This window comes from Alosa alosa, chromosome 22, assembly GCF_017589495.1.
Source record: "Alosa alosa isolate M-15738 ecotype Scorff River chromosome 22, AALO_Geno_1.1, whole genome shotgun sequence".
Classification (NCBI taxonomy): Eukaryota; Metazoa; Chordata; class Actinopteri; order Clupeiformes; family Clupeidae; genus Alosa; species Alosa alosa.
In genome coordinates this window covers 9,872,567-9,897,983 of record NC_063210.1, presented here as the reverse complement: position 1 = coordinate 9,897,983, position 25,417 = coordinate 9,872,567, and the positions used below count along the sequence as shown (strand labels likewise).

At 44.4% G+C, this 25,417-nt stretch overlaps 2 protein-coding genes across 6 annotated transcripts in view; one reads left to right on the top strand and one right to left on the bottom strand.

Annotated features, from left to right (window-relative positions):
- ccdc186 (coiled-coil domain-containing protein 186) overlaps positions 1-7,716 on the bottom strand; it is a 41,071-nt gene extending 33,355 nt beyond the window's left edge. Inside the window, 4 exon segments of the mRNA XM_048232530.1 lie at positions 367-493; positions 3,601-3,701; positions 3,703-4,653; positions 7,570-7,716. Of these exon segments, the coding sequence (XP_048088487.1) occupies positions 367-493; positions 3,601-3,701; positions 3,703-4,617 (1,143 nt within the window). The 5' untranslated portion in view covers positions 4,618-4,653; positions 7,570-7,716.
- A 93-nt stretch (positions 7,717-7,809) lies between these two features.
- On the top strand, positions 7,810-25,320 carry tdrd1 (tudor domain containing 1). 5 transcript variants are annotated; one of them, XM_048232527.1, is made up of 27 exons: positions 7,810-7,912; positions 8,006-8,167; positions 8,714-8,893; positions 9,257-9,309; positions 9,480-9,540; positions 10,025-10,142; positions 10,468-10,531; positions 10,807-10,893; positions 11,248-11,427; positions 11,730-11,873; positions 12,201-12,372; positions 12,580-12,654; positions 13,210-13,386; positions 13,718-13,825; positions 13,972-14,142; positions 15,006-15,293; positions 15,618-15,752; positions 16,815-16,922; positions 17,319-17,486; positions 17,747-18,322; positions 18,641-18,757; positions 19,067-19,180; positions 21,235-21,402; positions 21,853-22,065; positions 24,066-24,131; positions 24,525-24,565; positions 24,782-25,320. In XM_048232527.1, exons 3-27 carry the CDS (start codon positions 8,737-8,739, stop codon positions 24,854-24,856), a joined length of 3,636 nt encoding a protein of 1,211 aa, XP_048088484.1. In that variant the 5' UTR covers positions 7,810-7,912; positions 8,006-8,167; positions 8,714-8,736; the 3' UTR covers positions 24,857-25,320. The 5 variants fall into 5 exon arrangements, with proteins under 5 accessions (XP_048088484.1, XP_048088481.1, XP_048088482.1 ...); XM_048232524.1 differs by having other exon boundaries at positions 10,801-10,893; XM_048232525.1 differs by having other exon boundaries at positions 8,006-8,171; positions 10,801-10,893.
- Positions 25,321-25,417: the final 97 nt, after the last annotated feature.

Here is a 25,417-nt window from a genome sequence, read left to right as displayed (position 1 = left end):
TGGCCAATCCAAAGGAGAACAGAAATGTACAAAACAGGAGGCCCTATAATTACAGCTGCTTTAGTTCTACCTAACAGCAGTGACACGGTTGCATGGAGAGAGTGTGTTTTTCAACACACAAAATAAAACTAGGGTTTTTATTTAGCCCTTAACTGGATGGCTCTGACCTCCGAGCTCTTATGATTCATCCACAAGGTTGTGCAGATTGTTTAATTGGCTTGGTTATCGGTAACTGCCACGTCTGGCAGGAGTAAAGTGTTTTGCTTTGAGGCTAACCTCCACGCGACCTGAGCTTCCTCAGAGAGATGGCTATTGAGAGAGGCACACACGTGTGTGAGAGAGTGACCACTGCTGGTGGCCCTTTACCTTCTTGATGGTGGACATGTGCTGCTTCTCCGTGTCCAGCCTCCTCTTCAGCTCATCCCTCATGCTGTCCTTCTCCGAGCAGATGCCAAGGATCAGCTCCTGGTGCCGCCGGTTCTCCTCCAGCAGCCTGCGGAACCAGAAAGAAAACACTTAGAACCCCCACAGACCAAAACCCTACACCAGGGGTTCCCAAACCTTTCCACGACAAGGCCCCCCAAATACCACTAGGTTCTGGCCAAGGACCCCCTTGATGTGTTATTAAACCCATCGACAATACTACGGCAAATTTAAAAATACATTAAGCTAATCCTAATAATTATTTTAGCCACAAGCACTTTGTGATGGAGCATACAGTGTGTAAAAATTACATTTTGGGCTTTCTGCTAGATGAGAGCTATCACTCTACTATTATTCCCAGTCATTATCATGGAAAATAATGTTCAGATATGCGACAAATTATTATAATGGCATTTGTATAACAACCCTCATAGTAATAGGTACATTTAAAAATGTTCAAATGTATTTATTTGTTGCTTTTATTTTTCCTTCCAACTAGCTGAGGCCCCCCTGGCACCCCCTCGCGGCCCCGGCCCCCACTTTGAAAACCACTGCCCTACACCACAGGGACACTCGGAACCCCACACACAGGGACACTTAGAACACAGAGCACAGTAAGAATACTATTAGGACTCTGCAATGGGTGCCTAGTGAAAATGCACAACTGGGTATTCTGGGTGTCATTTTTGATTTTTGATGGCTCCAAAAGCCTGGAAATGACACTGACCCACAGCAATAACCCCTAAATAATAAGCTATTATGTATTTCGACCTGGTGAAAAGTGCCCTGTTTGGCTAGAAAACAACAGCCTTGGAAAGCAGTGGTGTTACCTCGCTACCAGGCAGCTTGGACCAAGGCCACCTCAATCCAGCCTGAGAAATCCCACATGGACCACATCTATGCCCCACTGCTTAATCATCAGAGAAAACAAACAATAACTCCAACCCAACGATGTAGCTAAGCTAGAAAGCTATAGCCAAGTGTGGGCTGCAAAAACCCTCAAGAGCCATGACTGATACGCACACAGAACCAGATGTTCCCTTGACAAACCAAATCAGGGAGCCATGTCAATATCAGATGGGCATTTTCCCAGGATGCACCTCTCACTTGCGTCAATGGGCTCTGCCGACGGAATAACAGACACCCAGAACAGACTGCAGTACACCCACGAGAGGAGCTCGCAGTCAGATATAACCCTTATCTGCACATTCCCATTGATGGACAGCATATGTGATTTAAAGAGATGGGGGAACGAGAGCGGTGTGCAGATGACTGGCTCTGATATGAGTCATCTGGGAGGAAGGCAAACAACCACGCGCTGAGACCCAGTGGGCCCTAAAACACACACACACACACACACACACACACACACACACACACACACACAGCAGAAGTCCGCTCCTTTCAGCTGGAGGGCCGCTGTCGTCACTGACACACCGCGCTGGGCTATTCTCAGGCTATTCTTCAAATCACTGGCCTACGTTGAGCGGGCTGGAGATAAGGGAAATGAATCAAACAATGTGTTACACAGAGAGGGACAGGGTGGAAGAGAGTGAGTGAGAGAGTGAGAGAGGGAGAGAGAGAGAGCGACAGAGAGAGAGACAGATAGGGAAAGAGAGGACTAAGTGGACAAAGTGAGCTGTTGCGGCAATCTTTTCTGATAACATCTCACAAACCAAGAGAAAGAGTATTTTCACTTTTTGTTTTACCCTAACAAACAACAGGGCCCTTCAGCCTCTCCGGTATGTCGGTATGTGCTTGTTTTTAGGATTTGTAGTCGTGATGAAAAGAAACAGATAACACCACGTAATCCTCCTCTACACCCTTGTGCTGTATCTCTCTGTGTCCATTTAAAACATGGCCAGAGAGCTTGACGCATTCAGCAATGAACACAATTTGTCAACAAAACAGACTGTCTGTGGTTTATCTGGAGGACTGAAAACAACACAGATTTCAGCAGTAGTCCAGCAGGGACATGTAGCTCCTCCAGGGGGTGAGTGGGCTTTGGCTTCCACCTTCACCACAACCAACTTCTGAAGCAGTGCTTCAGACTATGGTCATTATTACCCTGTTATATAAACAATATTAGATTATAATAGGCCTACTGTATACAATAACATGGAACCTGCTCAATATACACACAGACAGGGAACACACAGATTCACCAGTAGACCTACTTGGTAACTCTTCAGCAATGTTGAGAATCTCCTCCTAATGGTGTGTGTGTGTGTGTCTCGGGTTGTTTCAATTTCACCTAGCCGAGGTAACCCCTGACGACGACCACCGTGTCCACGGCACTCATCCAAACAGAGCGCTATTACATTCTCAATTTCCTGTGTGTAATCTTAGTGCTGACTTCTTCAGGGAAAGTAAACACTACCCCCACATCACATGATGACACTGTTACGCGTCTGACCACACCAGTGGTCTCCTGTGGACCTGTGGACCTGTGGGCTTGAGAACGTAAGGACATGCCTTTCCGTCATTTACAGTTTCACAATTGTCACAAACTGGGAAGTAAATGAGTTAAGCTTTTTAAAAAAGGACTTATTTTTAGGAAAATGTCTAGACTGTAGTACGAATCTATCAGAGGGTTCCTTGTTCCTTGTGCATGGCATGCAAATGAACACAGTGCTTCTTTTCATGCTGACAGAAGAGCCACCTCCAGGAAATACTCTGAACTCTGGGGGATCTCCTGTAATAGCTGGAGACAGAGAGACAGACAGTGCACTGCAGAAATGAAAGTGTGACAGAAATACTGATAGCTGTGCACAGCGCTCTGGAATGTCAGCTCCTAGCTGCGATGTCAAAAGCAGAATGGAGTGAACAGGAGGCCCTGGCACTGAGGCACTGAAGCATGGAAGCTTCCAAAGTCCTCTGCTCTGGTGTGTGTGTGTGTGTGTGTGTGTGTGTGTGTGTGTGTGCGTGCGTGCGCCCTGCAGAGCTTTTCAGACAAATCGTAACTTGATGACATTGCTTTCATCCAATAAATCCCTTTTCTTTTGTATCACTCAGGCAGTTCATTAAGTGCAGTTTCAACAGAAACCCAACCACAAAATGTGTGTAACACAATAATCACGTCTGCTAAAGTGAAACGGCTCTGCCCCAGGGAGGTCATCCTGGGACTGTTCTCAAGACAAACAACAACCAGGACAAAGAAAAAACAAGCAAACTCACTTCTTGATAGCTTTCTCCTGCTGCGAGTACTTGTACTGGACGCACTTCTCGAAGACCCTCATGTTGCTCTGGTCCTTGGGGAGCCCATTGGGAGGGGGCCCTGCCGTCATCTCCCGCCAGCTGGCAGGAGAGCAGCTCGGACTCCAGCTCGTCCAGCAGGGACTCCTGGGAGAGCGAGCGCTGGATCTCCGACATCGTCTTCCGGCTGCAGTCCGTGTCGTAGGGGCTGGCACTGGAGTTTGTGTTGGAGGCCGCTGTCGGGGTGGGTGTCTGTGGGCTGCTCTTGCCCGAGGTGCTCGCACTGCCCGGGGGAGTGGAGGGGCTCTGGTCCCCTGCGCTGTGAGGAGAGCCTGGGGCATCGTTGGCACGGCTGGGGCCGTTAGCCACTGGAGTGACAGGCACGGTCACCTCACTCTGTGCGTGAGCAGGTGTGGGTTCTGTTAGTCCACCTTGATCGGCGGGAGAGGGTTCTATCGCCCCGTCTAATCCAGTCGGAGAAGACATGCTAGCGCTGTCTAGAACGGCAGGACAGGGTTCTAGGGCTCCATCGACAACTGCTGGAGAACATTCCACTATCCCATCCAAGGGGACCGGTGAGAGTTCCTCTGCTCCGTCCAGAACCGCTGGGGAGGATTCCTGAATTAGACAGACCGGTGACAATTCCGCTTTTTCACCCACGACGGCGGAGGAACATTCCAGAGACAAGTCTGGCGCACCGGTGGGAGTCCTGGCGTCATCCATAGACGAGGTGCCGCTGTCGCAGCTGGTGTTGCCGTCGGCCTGGGATGGGGGGTCTGTGCCGCACTCACCCCTGTCCCTGCTCTCCGACAGAGCACTGTCCTGCTCCTCTGCTCCCCTGTCATTTTCCTTGGCGCTGATACAGACAGGCTTTGTCAACAGCTCGCTGCTGTTGCCAGTGACCTGCTCTGACCCCGCGGCCGTTGCGCTGACCTCCGATCCCCCCTTTGGGTCCGCAGTGGCGGTGACCTGCCCTTCCTGATGGTCTGGCTGTTCCATCCTCACCTTCACGTCTACCGCAGCTGTGAGCTGAGACTGACAGACAAATGAGAAGAAGTAAGAACAAGATGGGAAAAAAAGTCATTAAAAAGTGTCTAACTGGAGGCACAAATACAAACACAACACTAAAATACTTATTGTATTAATGATTCAGCGGATAGTAAATGTGAATGTTTAGCAAATATAGTTGTAAACATACACTAAAAACCAAAACATTTCAGACAACAGGCATCTCATCTAGTAAATCCTTCCAACTGAGCACCGGCATGGAGCTTTCAAAAGGCTTCCTTCTTTCACGCTTCCTTCTGGGCAAAGACTATAAGAACAGCACCTTACGCATATTCCATCAGACCTGCTCCACAACCTCAACCAGTAAGGAGAGATATGCGTTGGCACAGGGCTTTCAGGAACACACCCAGCCGCACAAGACTGGGAAGGCCTGGCCTGGGGTGTGGCACTGACGCACACACAATGGGACAGACTGAAGTGATAGTTCCACCCTCAGGCTAAGAGAACTCATTGTGAAACCTGTTGCAAATGCTGTCTGTGTTGCTACGGATCATCCGGCATTTGGTTTCAATGCAGAAGTCAGTAGTGTCCTGAATTGTCCTGAATAAATTCTGCGACTAAGATCAGTTACAGCTGGTTTCATACAATCCATGTCAAACAAATTTTGTTCGCGTGTGCTGAGGCAAAGAGGAATTCCAGGAAGTCATTCCATGACTGAAAATTCCAACAGGCCATGGTGATGTCTGAGCAATTTTTCAGTTACGTCTAAGATGTAGGCATGTGTGTGTGTGTGTGTTTATGACAGCTGAAGGCGTGTACACAGTAGACCTGCTTGCAGTATGTACACGTGTCTCAGTGTGCCGGCTTCCATCCAAGTTTTTAATGCACATTTTGACTATTCGAATGAGAAATGGCTTTCTGGACTGGACTGGAAACACTTGAAATTATGTGCATTGAATCTTCTAATGCGCATATAAATTTGATTAGCTTAAGGGAGGTATCACGCAATTTAAGTTGAAGAAAACTATTTATTCGCATTTGTTGAATTTCTACCTGTGTGTTTCCGTAAACGCTGAATGATTTGTTCCCACAACTGATCAGGGCTCTTCACGAGATTAGGAGAATGTCCATTTTAACTCAGACAGCTGGGAACGCACGTAAATCTACAAGTGTTGAGCCAGATTTTCATGAATGTGCATAAAGTATGAATGGAAAACCCAGCTATTGTGTGTGTCAGGGGAGACGGAGGGTAAACTGAAAGATCATTACAATGTTTGCACTTTGCCCAGACGCCCACACCAGGCGTGATAACAAGGCACTTGAACTTACCGGGATAGTAGCACCTCACACCTCATCCACAGCAACACTTCTCACACAGGCTTGCACATAGCTTATTTAATTAGCTTGCCACCTGACCATTCCACTGAAAACAGCCGTACACTTCAGCATGAAGTCACTTACTGTATATGAATGATTTTACTGTAGCCAATGAGTGCAAGTTATTTGCACTACTGCAATAAACCCTTCCCTTCCTTAAAAGCTGGTGGGAGGACGTTTTCATGTGAGTAGTTCATGAAGTGGAAAAGACACTACAGTTTAGGCTAAGACAAAGGTCCCCGTGGCAAAATGTGCAGTCAGCGCTTTCTCAGCAGACATGTCATTATGCCAAATAGTCAATATGACTGCAGGCCAAATATTTCACCCTGTCGTGTACTTGGGAAGAGAGGCTTTTAATCCTGGCACAGTAATAAAGAAACTGTTCTTCACCCTGCTACAGGATTGCACGATTGGGAAACTATTCAGACTATATATAAGTCTATATACTTCTAACAGAGCATGAAAGGGGAATCTTAATTACCCGTAAAGAATTGAAGAGTAACGTAACATAAATTATTTTGAAATGGATATAAGGCTGTCACGGACATCTGAAATCCTAAATTACGTATAATAGATCATGAATAACTAGGGCATGAGTGCAGCTTAATGAAGAAACTGGTGAGGGAAGTTACCAGTCATGGCTTCTTCTCAGATATCAATGGGGAAATCTGTCTTGTCACTGCACATCTTTATCAGGCGTTTTCATATTGCACACATTACAGACTTTGACTGCTCAGTGAGGCGACATGATGATTTATAAGATGACTAGTCTTCTACTAGTCTTGTCTAGTTGGTGGGGAAAGTCATTTGTACCTATTCTGATTCTTTCTGTGTTTTAATCCCAAGGTTGTTGTCTGGAGGAATGTACTCAGATTAACCACAAACACCCAGCCCACTGACATAGCACCTGTTTGAAATAACATTATCGTAGCAAACTAGCAATGCTAACCAACCACATCGATTTAATCTTTGACTGGCAAGACTAACGTTAAGTCCCGAAGCAGCCAAATACTGCCACTGTGTCATGTGTGTCAAATGTGTCAAATGTGTCATGCCACTGTCACATAAATAAATATCACACAAACATAACTGACAATTCTGCTTAGAGTTGGACAAGGAATATGGTTCCTAAATATGTAAACACAACGTACCAACACTAGAATACATGGTTTACTAACCCAGCTGACGTTAGATAGCATGCTAATCCAACAGCAAATGACATTAAAAGCAACCGTCAGCTGACAAGAAGCTGTGTCGCTAACATTAACTTGTCCAAACGTCAAATGTAATGGAAATTCTATGCCCGTTGACTGTTATGTTATCTGGTTTGATGAGTCGTTGGGTTAACTTGCTAACATTATGTGATGTGAAACACCATCGGTTTCAGGTTTTCACCAGCTGCTTTCAATAGTGCTAACTTGCTAGCTTGATGAACACTGATAACCCTATCGACTGCGTTAGCATGCCAACTTGCTAGCAATAGCTAATCAACATGCAATGCCTTGCAGGACGGTGATTATAGAAATGTTGCTAATAGCAATTAGGTTTAGGAGTGGTGGCACCTACCTTTAGCAGGTTTATGATAAATCCATTGTTCTCAGCTAATATTTGGCCAGTGGCAAAATGTGGGAATCCCTATCCTCGGTAACTAACCACCCAGACGGGTCGCTCTGAGGTGACACATCAACAAATATGGCCACTGCAGGAAAAGCGGCTCCGATTTGGACCAATGATTGTCCGCTGTGCGCTCACGCTCATGACGTGAAAATGCAATACAATGATAGAGGATACTTTTTTAAGACAAATGTATAAAGACGTATAAAAGCAAATGTACTTGAAGTGGATGCATCTTATAAAACTGCGCAAAACTATATGGAATGATTCTGAAGAGTCTGTTCAACTGGACAAGGTGAGTTAGAATGTACAACTCTTGTACACTGTACAATCTATATATTGTATTGTGCACAGTGAGTATATCAACAAGTTAAATGTTTTTCCTCAGGACGTTCATTTAAGTTCATCTGGGTCAGCAATGCATAACACAACTTCTTTCAACTTGTTCATCAAAGTCGCGTGGAAGCGTCGTTGAGCACTACGCATGCGTAGCACACACAATCCCGACACAGATAGAAGTGAAATATCCACGTGCAGTAGAGATCAGCAGGTAGGTATGTGAAATAATAGGAATATGAAATTGGTAAAAACAAATCTTAAAATGTTATGAGCTGATATATTACGAAGATGTATGATGAAGTCCTTGAAAGGGGACGTCTTCTGCAATTAACTGAATAAATAACCATGCTCATGAAGTGTAAACTGGCTAACGTTAGCCACTAAACGTGTTAGTTAACTTTTATCATGTTAGACATCTTACAGTTCGACGTTTCAGTAAATGCGGCACGTTTAAAAGTCATAATTTTGCCTCAGCTTTTAAACCAAAGAGTTGCAGTTGAATTGTCTACATTAACATTGGATGTGTTCACGGTATATTTGACTAGAACTCTTCAGAGTATTCAAGTTAAATTTAGCCTAATTTGTTTAACTAACGCTGTGTAGCTTTAGCTAATATGGGTCGCCCATTTAAAAAATGCTGGGTTTGCCCAACTTTGCTTTCCACGTGAAATACATTGATTTGTAACGCTAGTTTAGAATTAATTACCAGAGGTGTAATAACTAACGAAAGTTGTGGGTATGGTTGTCTTATGTTTAGGTGACTGATTTGCCCTTGTCAAAATGAACCGCGCCTTCATTTCCCCAATGGTGAGGCCAAACCTTCCTCTTCGAAGACCCGCTACTAATCCTGGCGTGATCTCTCCATCTTGTTCCTCGCCAGTTGTAGCTGAGCAAATCAGTTATCAGGCACCTGAGCAACCTACACCAGAGGTCAAAGGTAAACTATACATGTTGGATTATTAATGACACGAGTGGTGGATTCAATAACCTTTGCTTTTACAATATGGCTATTTCCCCCCCAAAATATCAGTGGGATCTTGAAAACTTGCCACTAGAAAGTTTAAACCAACATACATTTCCCTCAACCATTACATACAGAACTCCTAGTCGCAGACAGATACTCAACAAAGAAAAGCTGTTTCCTATATAGAGAGATGTTAAAACTAGACAGCATTCTGCTTTACAATAGAGGTCGTTTCCAAGTGACTGTGTTGCTGTGTCCTTATTTAGCAACAGTTGTTTTCATCCTCTGAACCCAGATGGGTGACAATTCATTGTTCTCTTCTCACATCTGCTGCAGGACCCATAAACAGGCAGTCAAGCAGACCTGTGTGTGCCATGGACCTCTCCTCGGTTTGTGCTCTCACCTAGTTTAGTTTTATGTATTTTGTGATGACTGTAAGCATGCTGTGGAACACTTGAATTGGCCCATTTTAAGTCTAGCACAGTAGCAATGTAAAATGATAAGAATAGAAAAACCTGCCATTTGTCACTGATTTACTCTTGTATCATGTTCATTCTAGACGATGCTTGCCGTGCCTGGATCAGCCACAGTGAAATTGTGTAATTATTGTGGACAAGAAGGTTGGTCCATTTTCTTTTTGTGCAAATATGATTTATTGATTGAAAGACGAGATTGCAATAAAGGCTAAAATGAGTGTTTTTTGATAGCAGTGTATTTATGTTTCTAAGACATATCACAGTATGCTGCTGTTGATTTTTTCCCCCACCCACTTGTTGATTTGTAATTTGCCCTTTTTCACCTGCCCCTAATTGAAACATAATAGTTATCCTGTCATCATTGAACTAGACAAAGCCTGGCCTTGCCAAGTGTTTTGTTTGTAGCATTTGGGTTTTATCTGTAGTTTGGAATTTCCCCATGTCAAATCGCACCAATTAGCCAGTTGTGCTGATTCATACAGTAAGTTAAGAGTTACTTCATTAATCCTGAAGGAAATTTGCTGTAATAAATAAGTCTTACTCATTCATCATTTAGCCTAGCTATAAAGTTACTGCAGAACATTACCCTGTTGGTTTATGGCCTTCACTGGGCTTTTGGCTTTCGCAGGTCAGCTAAGATGCTCTGGCTGTAAGAAGACCAACTACTGCTCTGTGTCGTGTCAGTCAGAGGATTGGCCTGCCCATAGACACGTCTGCAAGACTACTGCTGCAGACGTTGACCAAAGGTAGTTGTAAGTTATGTGAAGCTGCTATGGCTATCCGGGTGATGGGCAAGCTAAGTGCAAGAACATTGTCCCAGACGTCTTTGGGGATATTTGAAATCTGTAGCCCACTTATGAGAAATAACTATATATGCGCTGAGGAAAAATTGTAAGGAGTTACCAGGAGATTTGGTCATTTTTGTACTGCTTTAGGATTTACAGTATAACCATGCGTACACAGCAGTATAGACATTTTGGGGATTGTAGGATATTACCCTGTCCCTGTTATCAAAAGTTTGGCTGAATTGTCTGTCTGCGCTATCTGTCCTTGTCCCCCCATCTCCTGAAGTGAGAAGCCAAAGGAAAGCCCAGCCATGTCTGCTACCACTGGAGCTACTGTTGCAGAACCCAAGGTGCTTGACATTTTATAACTTTTCATTTCAGTTGTCATTTAAGTGCAGTGTGGTTTCCAGAATTGTTAGTCCTATTTAAATAAATACTTGTCAGTAGTCACTGAAAGGGTGATTTATGAAATGTTGGCTTTATCACAGATCTTTATCCTTTTGATATAAAAAAAAAAAAACACACACACAAACTATAATATGTCAGCGTGGATAGCTGTACAGTACACAATTCTACATGGAAAAACTAAAAACTGTCCTGAGTACTGCAATGTTCTCAGCCACAGGGGAATGGTACGGATGCCCCTCAGACCAAGAGGGTGTACGTACAGGACCTAAGCAAGAATGACATTCCCAAAGGAACTGAGATTAAGGTACAAACTGCCACAGAACTCATGTTCTTACTCCTGATGCTCAACATGTTCCCAACATGGTTGGATAATTAGCCATGCTTTAAAGAGCATAAATGTAGCATTGTCACTTAGCCTGTAATTCAGTACAGTTACATTCTGTAATCTGCTTTTATGGACAGTATTGCTACTGCGCTGCAATTTTTGTTTGTTTTTTGGCTGTAAATTCATATAGCTTCCATGTGAAGGTAGCAGCTGTTGCAGAGGACATTTGAATTCACTGTGCAAAGCAGAGCCTGGATGTGGCTAGGCTACTCTGTGTTGCTGCTGGTCTTCAGAGGGTTGTTGTAATGGTTATGGCCTTCCATCTGTCCACAGGCCTTAGTGGTTGATGTGCAAAGCCCCAGCAAGTTCTTCATCCATATCCATAGCGCAACGGTAGAGGAGTCTCTGAGAAAGATCTCCATGGAACTGCAGAACACCTGTGGTGGCTCATCTGCCAGCCCCTACAGCCCTGACGTTGGGGAGATTTGTGCTATCAAGTTCTCTCAGGACCAGGTGAACAAGACACCAGACTAAATATACAAATATACATTACTGTATATTAGAGCTACATGATATTGGGGGGGAAAAACAGACATTGTGATATATTATATTATTTTTCTGCTATATATATTAATTACGATATGTGCTATACATTAGTGCTTATTAGTGTATGTCTGTTTTGGTAAGACACTTACCTGCAGATTATGATATGCCATATAATCATATGATATGCCAAATAAGTGTTGGCCTTATTATAGTACAAAAGTTGAGGTGATGAAGGAGAGTTGCACTCATTGCCCTTTGGTCTGATGTAGCACTGGTATCGAGGTCTGGTGCAGACAGTCAGTGGAGATCAGCAGAATGCCAGAGTTCTCTACATCGACTTTGGGAACGAAGAGGACGTCCCATTCGACCGGATCAGGCCTCTTCCAGACAGCATTGACCGCACTGCTCCAAACGTTAGTCCAGCTCCTGATTGTCTGTGTCTTTCTGTCCTTTCATAGGCAATAAAATAAACAAAAGAAAATGTTCAATAATAATAAATTTGGTCAGTGCTGAGCGAGATGCCACTAGTCTAATCAGTCATCATGGTCATCATTAGGAAATGATGTTTAAAATAGATCATGGGCAACATGATGGTGATAGATACTGTATTTACACAAAGACCTTCTTAAAGGACCACATAACTGTCTGCCATTGCCATGGCTATCATCACCATGGCACGTCTTTTAGAGGAGGTCTCTCTCCTTGTCCTCACTCACGGTGTGACCCTCTGCCCTGAGCAGGCGCTGCAGTGTCGCGTGGCCGGAGTGGCGGCCGCAGCGGGCGGCTGGAAGGAGGAGTGCAACATCTTCCTCAGGCAGCTTCTCTATGGGAAGAGTGCAGCCATCCACGTGCTCAGCGTCACTGGGGATGCTCAAAGACTCTACTCCGTAGATATGAAAGTGGCCTCCACTGGTATGGAGAGAAACTTTTCTCTTTCTCTTTTCTTGAAAGAGCTTATACTTGATGTAATGTGAAATTACATGGTGATAAAAAGATAGTTTCTTTATTTTTACTAAGTAATGTTTTTTTTTTTTTTTTTGGGGGAATTTTGGTGCTATTGTTGTGTTTGGTGGTCATTTCAGTGGCCATTATAATGTACTTATTCCCTGTCTTATACAGATAAGATGCTGAGTAGCTTCCTCCTGGAGCAGGGCTACGCAGTGAAAATCTCCCCAACCACTGAGCAGGAGATTGGTAAGACGATGGCTGTGTGTGTCTGTTCGTTATTGTCAAGTTTTAGGACACCAAGGCAGCGGTTCCCCAGGGTCTTAAAAAATCTAAAATGTAGTCATTTGAATTTTAGTACATAAACACTTTACACACTAGGTCTTAAAGTGTAACTCTGGCGAAAATTGATCCCAGGGTCTTTTTCTGCATTAAAACACATCAAATAAGCAGTGGAGACAGTATTTTTCTTTGAGCAACCACTACAGAGCTTGCCCCCAGTATATGCTATAGCCCCAAATCGCAACAGTGGATTAGCTTATGGCGGTGAGCCAAAGGCTTCCCAGATAACATTTTTTAACCAGTAATATTGTTCAAAACAGCACGAAACCTCAGGGTCCCTACACATAAAACAAAGCACCAACAACGTAGTTAGCGAACCCGGAGTGTAAATGCTTGTGGTAGTGTACAGTAAGGACATTAATGTACAGTAGACAGTTAAAATTAACCACAAAAACTAAAGCAAAACAAAACAAAAAAGTAAAGCGACTGAGGCCTCTGTCGTTCCTCCGTCCCTTCAACCAGACTCAATGCTAAATGCATCTGTGGAGAAGTACCTTTGCCAGGTTGATGCCCCAAGCAACAGTGCGGAAGCCCAGCACCCTTTCCTCCAGTTCCAGGAAGTGGGCGACTCTTTCACAGGAGTGGTCACCTACCTGCTCTCACCCGCTGACATTGTGTGCCAGGTGGTGCAGAATTCCCGTAAGTTATCCCAAAGGATTTTTTTTTTAACAGCTGTGAAGTTTTTAAATGGGCTATTTGAAGATGAATAATAAGATAGAGAACTGGGTCAATTTGTCCCTTGTTGCATGCCCTTCTGTTTTTTAAATGTACTAAAAAGCTGTTGGGTGGTTACCACAGTTACCATTACAATAAGTAATCGGTAGCACCTGACTGTTGAGTAGCCCCTGACAAATAATTGAATTTGGATGTGACCGCTAATGGGGTTACATTACATAGTGTAGCAGTGACAAACTTTTATTGGTGGCCAAATATTTCTGTGTGTGTGTCTGTCTCCATCCTCCCTGAGCAGGTGTGATCCAGGAGCTGCAGGTGAAGCTGAAGGAGCACTGCTCCCGCCTTCAGCCCAGCGACAGCTTCAAACCCAGCCTAGGGACTATCTGTTGCGCCCTCTTCTCTGGTAAAGTCTCCCCCCCCCCTCTCTCTCTCTCTGCAATATGTTAGAATAGTGGCAGCATGACTTTTTTTTTTTTTTTTTTTTTTTTTTTTTAAATCATTTGATAATTTGAAGTTGCAGTAAATGAGCTGTACTGTTGTGCTGTGCAGAGGATAAAGAGTGGTACCGGGCGAAGGTGCTGAACTACACCTCAGAGACTCTCGCTTCCGTGAGCCTCATTGACTACGGTAATGTGGAGGAGGTGGAGCTGACTCACTTGTTGCCCATCAGCGTTGAGCTGCTAGCGTTAGCCGCACAGGGCATCCCCTGCAGCCTGGCAGGTACTGTACTATCTTAACTTTGACAAGCTGTCAGGAATAAGTTCATGTCATGTTTATGCTGAGATGTGCTTTATTCTAAGCAATTTACACGTTAACAGTATCTCAAGAAAAGAAGTACCATTCTTTTTCTATCTCTAGATGCTATATAAATTGGTATGTTTTGGAGAGACTTGTATTAGGAAGTATAATCATATCGTAGTCATTAGCCTTTAGCAGTCACGATTGCAAGAGGTCTAGTTTTTAAAGATAATTTAAGTGTATGGATATATTCTTTGCCACTAGGTGGGTTTACATGGACAGTTTTTTTTTTTTGGGAGGTACGTTCTATTCCGATCAAGTGCTCTCAATCGCTTTAGAATCTTTGATCGGAATTGCCATTGCTGCCTACTTTTCCTTGAAGATACAGCAGGCAATCTGATTGACCGTATACATGGCTGTTCAAATGGAATAAGAATGGAATACACCACCTCTTTCATTCCAATTCTAATCGGATCAAGCATTTTTATTCCGATTGAGATGTTTATGAGAATCTTTATTCCGATTGAACCGTTATTCCGTTTCTAGTCAGACTTAGTGTCCATGTAAACGTGGCTACTGTTGTCTTGTACCATCAGTCTCGTGTGCTACGTCTCGTTAGTAGACTTTCTTCACAGCCATTTTGACATGAAATGGAAAGTCAACCACAGGTGTCACTAATTATGTCTCTGTTCAATTGGTGTTGCAGAATCAGAACCTAAATTAATGTCATTAGTAACACCTGGACCTGCCATATATTTCATGTAAAAAAATGGCTTGTGTGAAAAAGATCAATTGCGCTATATAGATTTGACCAAGTGAAAATGAACCTTCTCTTCTCTACCCAGGCATCCTAGCCCCTGAGGGGAGCTGGCCCGAGCAGGCCGCCTTGATACTGAAGAGGCTCGTGTCCAACCGCTTCCTGCGCGTGGAGGTCCGTGGCCGGCAGGCTGACCGCATCCAGGTGGCCATGGTGGACGAGTCCAGTGACCCCCAGACCGACATGAGCGAGCTGCTGGTGTCCATGGGCTATGCGCTGGCAGAGCCCAAAGCTGCCCCAGCAGAAGCCCTGCAGCTGCAGACCACCCCCCAACCCAAGACGGGGGCTGGCCCAGGGGCTATACCTAAAACCCCTGGTAAGAGTGCATCACCTAATGTCTTTGTTGACTTGACACGCTTTGATTTAGAGGAAGGCCGGTGAAAGTGCATAACCTTAGAAATCTTTCTTTGGGCCTATTTTGGGCTTGGATGTTTGCACATAGATGGATGAAGGGTACTGTCTGAATGTTTTGTCATCTGTTACTTTTAGCTTTCAGTTTGCCCTTCCGTGAATGACTTTTGTAACCGTATTGTTTGGCAGTATTTCACAAAACTAGCCTAATGACCGCAACAGTGGTGCATTGATGGCTAATATGAAGTGTGTGTGTGTGTGTGTGTGTGATGCCCTGATTGTCCTATAGTAATGAACGCCCCCAAGGCTCCGAAGCTGGAGTGGTCATGCTCTGAGCTCCCGTGTGACGGCCAGTTGGCGGTCATGGTGGCCAGTGTTATCGATAACCCGGGGGAGTTCTATTGCTACCGCTACATACCCGAAGGTGCCACTGACGACATCACACTGCAAACACCATATTTACACAACATCATGCCATTAACTCCACAGTACAAAAATGTTTAAGTGGATGAAAGCATAGTCACTTATTTACTTTACTGTGAAAAAATCTATTGTTGTGTATTATGTAGGAGCTACAACCATATGATGAGTCTATTTGGAATGAAACTACTAGTGGAGGTAGTATAGGTGGTATTATTTGTGTATATATCTGAGATGGTGTGTGTATGTGCGCACCAGAGGTTACACTAGACTTTTTTGTATTCCGGAATAACGGACATACAGAAAATCTGCCGGACTTAACTGCTGTTTCAAATAGCCATATAGTAATTGCCTATACATTTAAACGCCACAAAATCACAAACTATTTCAACAATGCTGTTTATTAAGCATAGTCAGCACCAGTAGTTTGTTTAGGATCAGCTTTCCACAAGCAGCAGAGAAGGCTACTTTCATGAAGTCACACTCTGCTGTGTAAACAGCACAGAGAATCGCGGGAGAATTCCCAGTGGATAGGTAATGTTTTGCAGTCGGCATGAGCTTAAAAACAGGCATGATAACGTTGGTATAAGATCATTACTGTGCCATCACAGCCCCTCACTCAAACTCCCAGCGGCCCCTCCGCACAGGCCCTTACTGAAAGTTTTCGATAGGCATTTGTGACATCCCCCCTAAAATAGGAATAGTCCCAATAAATAACTTGAACGATGCTTAACAAATTAGCGTTGCTGTAGCCTAACGCAACTCCAACAATTCCTGCTTACCTGCGGCGCATCTTCATAGAATGAAATTAGGCCTTCTCCGCTGTATGTGTAAACTTGAAATGAAAAAAAAAGTTGATATTTAAGTTGTCGTGGAAACATGCAATATTTGCCTATTTAATGTTATGGATTAATTAATAAATGTAGCATATTTTCTACCGGACATTCTGTCCGTTTATATATATTTTTTTCTGCCGGACAACTATGCGTGAAACCGGCCAATACCTGGCTAACAAACTCGTGTGTGTGTGTGTGTGTGTGTGTGTGTGTGTGTGTGTGTGTTGCAGACCTGCAGGCTCTGGCACAACTGTCCGCTGAGCTGCTGAAGCACTGTGAGGGAGATGCTGCTCCCCTCAGCCCTGTGGTGGGAGAGCCCTGCTGTGCACTCTTCTCTGGTGAGATAATATACCACTCTGCCACCAACAGGGGGCGACCACCAGCAGCATGTGGATGGTGAAAAAGACTACAGTGGACCATTTAGGAAACTTTTTTGCCTACATTAAACTTGTCAATTACTTTATCTAGGCAAATTGTACAGGACAAATGTAAATAATATTAAGAACTGAAATAGTATCTGTGTGTAAATTCTCAAATTGATTACTCCTGAAGCATTTATCTTGTAAATTGCCTCCAGCCCAGTGCTCCATGTGCTTGAATATGTGAAGCTGTGGAATTGGTTGCAGTTCCTTGCAGTCAAATAAGTCAATAAGTGGCATTTAAATAGTCACCATTTTGGCTCTACCTGACTCTGTTTCGCTCTGTAAACATTGTAACTGCTGCAACCCTGACAGACGGCAGCTGGTACCGGGCCATGGTGCAGAGCGTGGGGGCTGATGGGAAGGTGCAGGTGTATTTCGTGGACTACGGGAACAACTGCACGGTGGAGGCGACTCACCTGAGGACCATGGAGCAGCGGCTGCTCACCCTTCCCTTCCTGGCCATTCGCTGCTGGCTGGCAGGTAAGGGGCCGTGTCCGTGTTGGTGGTGACCAGTGAGGTATATTTACATGCAATAACATGAAGATGACTGCCTCTCTTATAATGCTTCTGAATAATCTAAACCAGATAGTAGCTCAGCTGGTTGAATAAGGTAGTTAAAGCCTACATGCAGTTTGAAGGCTTTTAAGACTACTGGTTTGATTCAACCTATTGGAAATATTTTCTAAATTCAAGCTGTTTTGCATTCTTGTTGGTGTGTGTGTGTGTGTGTGCGATTGCAGGTGTGGAGCCAGTTGGTGGTCAGTGGGCCCAGGCTGCCATTCAGAGAATGCAGGAGCTGTGTGCTGGCCAGTACCTGACTGGACGCGTGGTCTCCATCACTGAGCGTGGCTACGGCATCGAGCTCCAGTCCGACAGCCACAACATCGCCGCAACACTTCTCTCCGAGCAGCTGGCCAAACAGCCCAATGTTAACCAGACATCTTGCCCATGCCCTCCCAACTCAGCCAATCAGAGCCAACCTCCTGCCCCTCACACTCCTGTTGCAGCCGATCAGAGCCAGGCCCCTGCCCCCAGCGCTGTCAGTTCCTCCAATCAGAGCCAGGGCCCAGCAACATGCCCTCCCAGTCAGAGCCAGGTTGTAACCAATGCCACAAGTCAACCTCAGGCTTCTGTCTCTCATCCTCCTGTAGCCACCAATCAGAGCCAGGCTCCTGGTGCACGCCCCTCTGGTACCACCAGTCAGAGCCAAGCTCCCAGCACACACCCTTCTGCAGCTACCAATCACAGAGAGGCACCAGCTGTGGCTCCACCATTAAAAACTCCCACTGTGGACCAGAGCCCAGCATCACCGCCTAGTGAGTCTGAATGATTTTTCTTCGTTAGTCTAGCACATTGATCCTGATCCTAGTCCATACATGTTTTTATAAGTTGTGTTTACCTGCTAATTATAAATGCTGACATAAGCAGAGACGGGTAGCATAAAACTGACACCATCAGTCAGTTCACAAAATGGTAATTATGGTATGGTGAAGGTGGCACATTAGTAATGGCACATTTACCAGGATTTTGCCTCAGGTTTGTGTGAAATGACCCCTTTAGTGCCAGGCCATTCCAATAATAGGTTGGCTTAGTTGTATGCGTCTTCATGTCCTGCTGCCTGTGTCCCCCATCAGCTGCAACGTTCCCGCTGGACTGGAAGACTGAGGAGCTGCCTCGGAACCAGGCCTTCACACCGCGCGTGGCAGCAGCCATCAGCCCCGCCCTCTTCTTCATCATGAGCTCCACTGAAGGTCTGCTGCCAGCCATTAGCTCCAGCGCTAATCTAGTGTATAGCATCTCCATTAGATCCAGCGCTAATCTAGTGTATAGCATCTCCATTAGATCCAGCGCTAGTCTAGTGTATAGCATCTCCATTAGATCCAGCGCTAGTCTAGTGTATAGCATCTCCATTAGATCCAGCGCTAGTCTAGTCTATAGCATCTCCATTAGATCCAGCGCTAGTCTAGTCTATAGCATCTCCATTTTGTGGTGTCTTTAAATCTCTACTCCACTGTGTGTGTGTGTGTGTGTGTGTGTGTGTGTGTGGTCGGTCTCTCCAGTTACCTCAGATAAGTTCCAGTCCCTGATCATGGAGGTGGAGAAGTACTGTGGGCAGGCCTCCCCTAGCCAGACCAAACCTCAGCCTGGCGCTGCATGCTGTGCCCAGTTCTCCGGTGAGTCTGCCGGTCAAAATAGAGCATGCACATTCAGATTCAGCCATTGTCATTTGAAGTCACTGAGGAATGAGGAGAGACAGCACTCATAGAATCTGCCGTATAGGGTTAATTCGCAATGCCAATAGATTTCTGAAGTTCGCCTACAAAATAGCTACCCTCTTTGTCCATATAAGGAGGTCTGGTATCTTGAGATTTTTCCTATGGGAAAATAACATGGTGATTTTGAATTATCGCACCTGTTAAAGGCAAACTATGCAGGGTTTTTTTTGCTTAATATACAGGTTTTTAGCTTAATTTACCTTAACTTAACAGCTTTGGAGTCATTGGAATGGTTATATGACTTTTTTCGGGTTGAATGGTGGCCGTCTCGCTTCCCCCTAGCGCCTATGAGCGGAAAAAACACCCTTGCAACTTTGTGCCGGCGGCCTCAGTGTCAGGAAGCATAACGAGTGTCAACAAATTGCTTTACTGCATTTAAATACACATACACGCCAGGCACCGGCTAGAACAAGGTAGCGATGGAGTTTTTCAGACATTAGTCATGACCGAGCCAGCGAAAAAGAAGCGAAAAACAGCGAAGAAATTGCCAATACTGCATAGTTTCTCTTTACAGTCTTGCGGGGAAAAAGAAATCGGAAATGCAAATGTTTTCCTCTACACACTTTTGCCTTTGAGTGGATACTGTGATCTCCGTTAAGTCAATATAGCACACTTTGATTTTTGCTACCCCAGAGCTAACTTACCCTGGAAATCCAGACTTCTCGCGAGAGCACAATGGAATTGTCTCTGTGAGACACTCTGGAAATGAGCAATGATGCACGTTACTTTTACCCCAACATTCCGGGGAACCAGCTAAACTGATGAAGACAGCGCTGCAACGTTGCAGGACGGTACACGTTGGTCGTAGTGTTATCTGATCGCGTCGAAGTCCGAAATCATTCAGAGTAAACATGTTCTAGTGTTATCCAATTGTGTGCAGTGAGATTTTTAAATGCATGCTTGTTGCCGCCCCTAAAGTTGGGCCATTACATTGTTTGTGGCCAGACCCTTGATCTTTCTAGATTACCAGGGTCTGGATTTTCCAGGCTAGAGCTAACTTGCAATCCATAGGTAGTTAGCTTTAATTAACACCCGGATCTCCTTATATGGGCAAAGATGGCAGCTATGGGTACTTTTTGTAGGTGAACTTCAGCGGTCTTTAGGCAAAGATGCTAGCTTTTTTGTAGGCGAACTTCAGAAGTCTATATGGCAGTTGTCTACACATATCCCGCCCCTTCCTGTAATGTAAGTGACGTATTGATGCCATCTTCCAAAATAGCTGCCCAAAATAACTGCTCGAAGCCATTACCAAGATGGCCGCCAAGTGGTGAGACTTGCTGATAAGGACTTTGGAATTATTTAGCTAATTAGTTGATTTAACTAAACTCATAACCTATTTTAGAACCCTTCTAGCTGTCCCAGGTTTACTGTAGGACGTTTACAAAGTGAGTCAGAGACCTCCTGGATGCAGAGCTCTTACTGGGATCTGTGACAGCCAATAGGAGAGCAGTGCAGGCCAGGTGCTCATCAAAGCCCTCCTTCCTAGTTGGGCGGTGTGCAGTACCGCAGCATTCCGACCCAGAGCCCACTAATTTAACTTCTGCAGCGTCTGGAGTAATGACACACTTCTGAAGCTGCCCCAAAGCCTGCCTGGCCTGCCCTTTAAACACTGTGTGTGTGTCTCTCTGCATTCCTAAGCTTGCTAAACACAGGATTACCTTAATGGCTTTTCCATGCATTGTTCCCGCAGCCAATGAACAGCGGCAATTTGCTTGTAGTGCAAAAAAATTGAGACCAGTATGTTGAACTTTCATGTGGCTATTTGGCTATTTATTTTGCCATCTTTTTTCCAGTTGGTTCTGTAAGGTTCTGCCACCTTTCCTTACAGAGTCCTTAACACATTGGGCAGAAGTATACTGCAGAACACAACTGTAAAGTAACCTCATCTCCACCACCCCATGCAGTTCAGTTGAACTCCGTATTTAATCAGAGTGTTTACTCCCTTGACTCAGGAGATAAGAAGTGGTACCGGGCTGTCGTTCTGGACATTAACAGCTCCAAGGCCAGCGTGATCTACGCCGATTTTGGGAACGCGGAGGAGGTTCCGCTCTCCCACATCCTGCCCATCCCCAGAGAATTCCTCCAGATTCCCCTCAGGATCGTGCGGTGCACCCTCACTGGTGAATATAGCTTTACTGCCATCCTCTGAGACATTTATCCATCCCACATATCTATAGCAAGCAATGCTTACATATCAATTTTATACAAATCTCAATTTTATATATGTAGATAACAGTAGATATAACTGTTATAATTGTTTATAACAAAACTGGCAAACAGTGGCGAACGTTTTTTCCGAACAGTTACATTTGAACAATTTGGTGTAAACATTTCATTGTAACAGTTTTTGCAAACGTTTGCAAAGAATCCAAGGCAAATAAAAAACTGTTTGCACATTTACACGCACCTCTGGCTTTTCGCTGTAGCAGCGTTGCGAAATTTCCAGTTGAGGCAAAGAATCCAAGGAAAATAAAAAACTGTTTGCACATTTCACGCACTCCATTCGTCCATTCCTGCATCTATCCATTTGCAGCATTAAGAGCCCCGTCTCTACCCCGCTTGTCCCCCAGGTAAGGAGCGCTTCCCCTCTGTGTGGCCTGAAGGCTCCATGGAGCTCTTTGGGACACTGCTCAGCGGCAAACTCCAGGCCACCGCTCAGGCCTTCGACGGCACCGTCAACCTGCTGGACATTACCCATCAGGCCAAGGGGCCTATCAGTCCACTCCTGCTGAAGAGCCTCCAGGGCCCCCAGGCTGCAGCCAGCGCACCGCAGGCCCCTGAGAGTAAGGTTTTGCCCCAACCCCAACCCCACCCCCACCGCCACAGCCCATCAGCACCCCTCAGCCTGGGGCTCCAGCCAAGGCTCCAGTGGAGTCTCCAGCTCCAGCCAAACCTCAGGACAGCGCGCCCAAACAGCAGGCTTCCCCAGTGACCGGTAGCATTTGTGGCGCATTAGCGTCATTTTTCCTTGTTGTTTTCCTCCCACAGGAGAGTGAACAGGACAGCCGCTCTCGGATATCTCAAAAGGTCATCAGAGATGGAATGACCATGCTGTAAAAATTTCTAGGTAGATTTGCCCCAGTAACCACCACTACAGTCCAGCCTAAACATGAAGGGAATGTTGTGCTAGTTGTGAGTACAAACAGAGGGCTTGTCCAACTTAAGCCACTCAGAGGCATTAGATTAGGGCTGGGATAAATGATTATTTTTTAAACGATTAATCTAGCGATTATTTTTTCGATGCATCGATTAATCTAACGATTCATTTTTTCAGTTCGATTTCGATTATCTCTCCATTAATTGACTAATAGCAATTTATACATGTTGATTTATATATCTGAATGAAAAAAACATGAATTCCTTAACATTGCAATATATGTTTATTGCTCTTAAAATTCCAAAATAAAAGACTACAAGTGCAAAGTAATGCATTCTTAGTCAGAGGTAGCAATAGTGTATAGGTCTAATTGAGTGCCTGTTACTTTAAGACGTTCGTTCCCTTGCAATTGTAACACTAACGCAGTTAAAACGCATCTGATGTATGGATGCAATTAATAACGTAGATAGATACTTTATTGATTTATTATTTAGGGGAAATTCAAGAACTAACGTAGTTAGTTCAAATAACAGTTTGTACTTCTCCTTGGGACAAGCACTTTTGAGTCTTGGAAAACACTTTTCCATTTACATCGGGATTTTGCAAACATTCAGTGTCAAATAAAATGAACCCTGAGTAACGAAATTGACAAGCAGCTGTAAGTAAGCATGCTAAACTCAACATCCAAACAGTATTCTAACGTTAGCTTTGAGATACTGCTTCATTGCATAACTTAACTAAGTTTAGTCTCCTCAATGTACTATGTTGTGATAAGACCTTAGCAGAGTTAACTTGACTGCAGCAGTTTTGAACAAATATGCACAGCATGGTCATGATGCTAAGCGGATTTAATAGCAATTTAGCCAGCCGTGTTCTATGCAATGCTTCTTATGTGGCAACAACAATCCTTCAACAATCGTGAATATTTTGTGTTAAATGCACATGCAGAGGAGGGGCAGCGGGCTCGTTATGAGAGAGAGCGGGCGGGGCAGGGAAAGGCTGCGTGTGTAAAAAGTGCAGCTCAAAGGATTTTATCTTCTCTTTAATTTAAATAGTACAACATAGAACATCAATGTGTGACTGCCGGTTTTGTGGCGCCCCACCACAGATTAGTCAACGTATGGGAAACACTGAAGGTGTAAAATTCAAAATATTTGGCAGCACGCGTTTTGGGTCTGACAAATCGACGCGCTTATTTTGCGTCAACGTATTTTTTGCGTCGACGTAAACGATTACGTCGACGCGTTGTCCCAGCCCTACATTAGATGTCTACTTCTACTACCACTTGAGTACTCCTTTATTTGCGGGTTTTTTCGTGGAGTCAAAGATTTGGTTGCACAAGTGTGCAAACTCAGGTGTTGTTTTTAGGAAAGCGGCTTCACTCAGCCAGACAGACATGTAGAATCTCTAGAACCCAATTATTGTTCAGTGCCATAAACTTTCATTTTAGTTGCTCCCAGTAAAAAAAAAAATCTTTTAAAACTGTCAGCCAAGGTCTTGTTTCGTGCAGAGCTCCTCTCCTCTCTCAGGATGATAGCTGGAGCTCCAGGTGGTGTTTTAAGCCCATAACACAGCAGACATGTTATTTCCCCTCCCCGGCCTATGGGCCCAGTGCGTGTGTGTGTGTGTGTGTGTGTGTGTGTGTGTTTACGTGTGGATACATTTAGGATGTTTGGATGATTTCAGGTGGCCCGAAGAAGGTGCCGGAAGCCAAAGAAGTGCTAGGCAGCACCGGCTCAGTCCCTAATGATGGTGTGGACTGTACACTCTCCCAGCACCCCTCAAAATCCCTAACCCCAAAATATGATTTCTGAGGCCAGTTATCTTGCCGGACTTAATTCTTTTAACTTTCTTTATGCATGTAATGCATCTTTGTTTTTTTAAACAGAGTGATGGATGTCAATTGCCAATTTTTTTTTTTGTTTTATTGGTCAATGCACATCTCTGCCAACACAACGTAACATTCATGGGTTTCATCAGGTCCCTTTCCAAAGGTGTATAAAAAATCAAGCACCTAGATTATGAATGCAGACTGCATGGTGCTCGATTAATACACCTGTGGAAAGGGACCTGATGAAACCCACGTGAATATGCATCGATTGCAATGTCACTGCATTGACGCACTGTCTTGTTTATTTCCACCAGTTGCTCACAAAGCATGCTGCTGCAGCGAACTGAAGAACAAGGTGAGAACCTGTTTCAAATAGGTGAAACTGGCCAAAGATGGGTTGTTTAACATTGGATTTAGAGAGCATTCCTAGAAATCCAACCCAATCCAACCCTAATGGAAGAGACAGACACATTTCCCATTTGAGGAGGACCTACCTCACTAGGATGGTCATATTTTGTAAATACATAGTGAATGCATATAACATACTTAACATAATATCCTTCACTTGCAGATGGAGAAGCTTGAAGACCTTATTGTACATCTTATGCAGCAGATAAACGGATGGCAGAATTCTGTGGTGCGCTGAGTTTAAAAAGCCTGTCTTTTATTTTAATGTTTTATTGTTTATGTTAAAAAAATTATGTTGCCCAAGCAAAGATGACAGGGGCCATATATGTGTGTATTGACATTCTATTTTATGTTTTTATTATTTTAAACAACATACTCGTTCATGGGATACTTGCTGGAATTGGTAGTTGTCTTGGTCCAGTTACTTTGTTCATGTTCTGTTCAAAGTACAGTAAAACCAAAAAAGTTCAGTTTGTGTAGTACGTTGACTTGACTTGATGCACTTGCATTCCGTGGATGTAGATCATGAACCTTTTCAGGATTTCCTTGCTTTTCACTGAGCAGAAAACATTAACTGTTCTTGTTTGGCGTAAATCAAGTTAGCACCATTTGTTCTGTTTTCAAAATCCGTTTGTCCAAAATTAACACAGTTGTTGAACATTGTGCCCTCTTGAAATAAAAACCCTTCGGGTTGTCATGAAACAGATTCGTGTCCTCTGTTGTTGTAACTGAAGTTCACGCCAGACTTCTAGGCGTTGACTGCACAAACGTTACTTTGCATAAAAACCATACTTTAAAC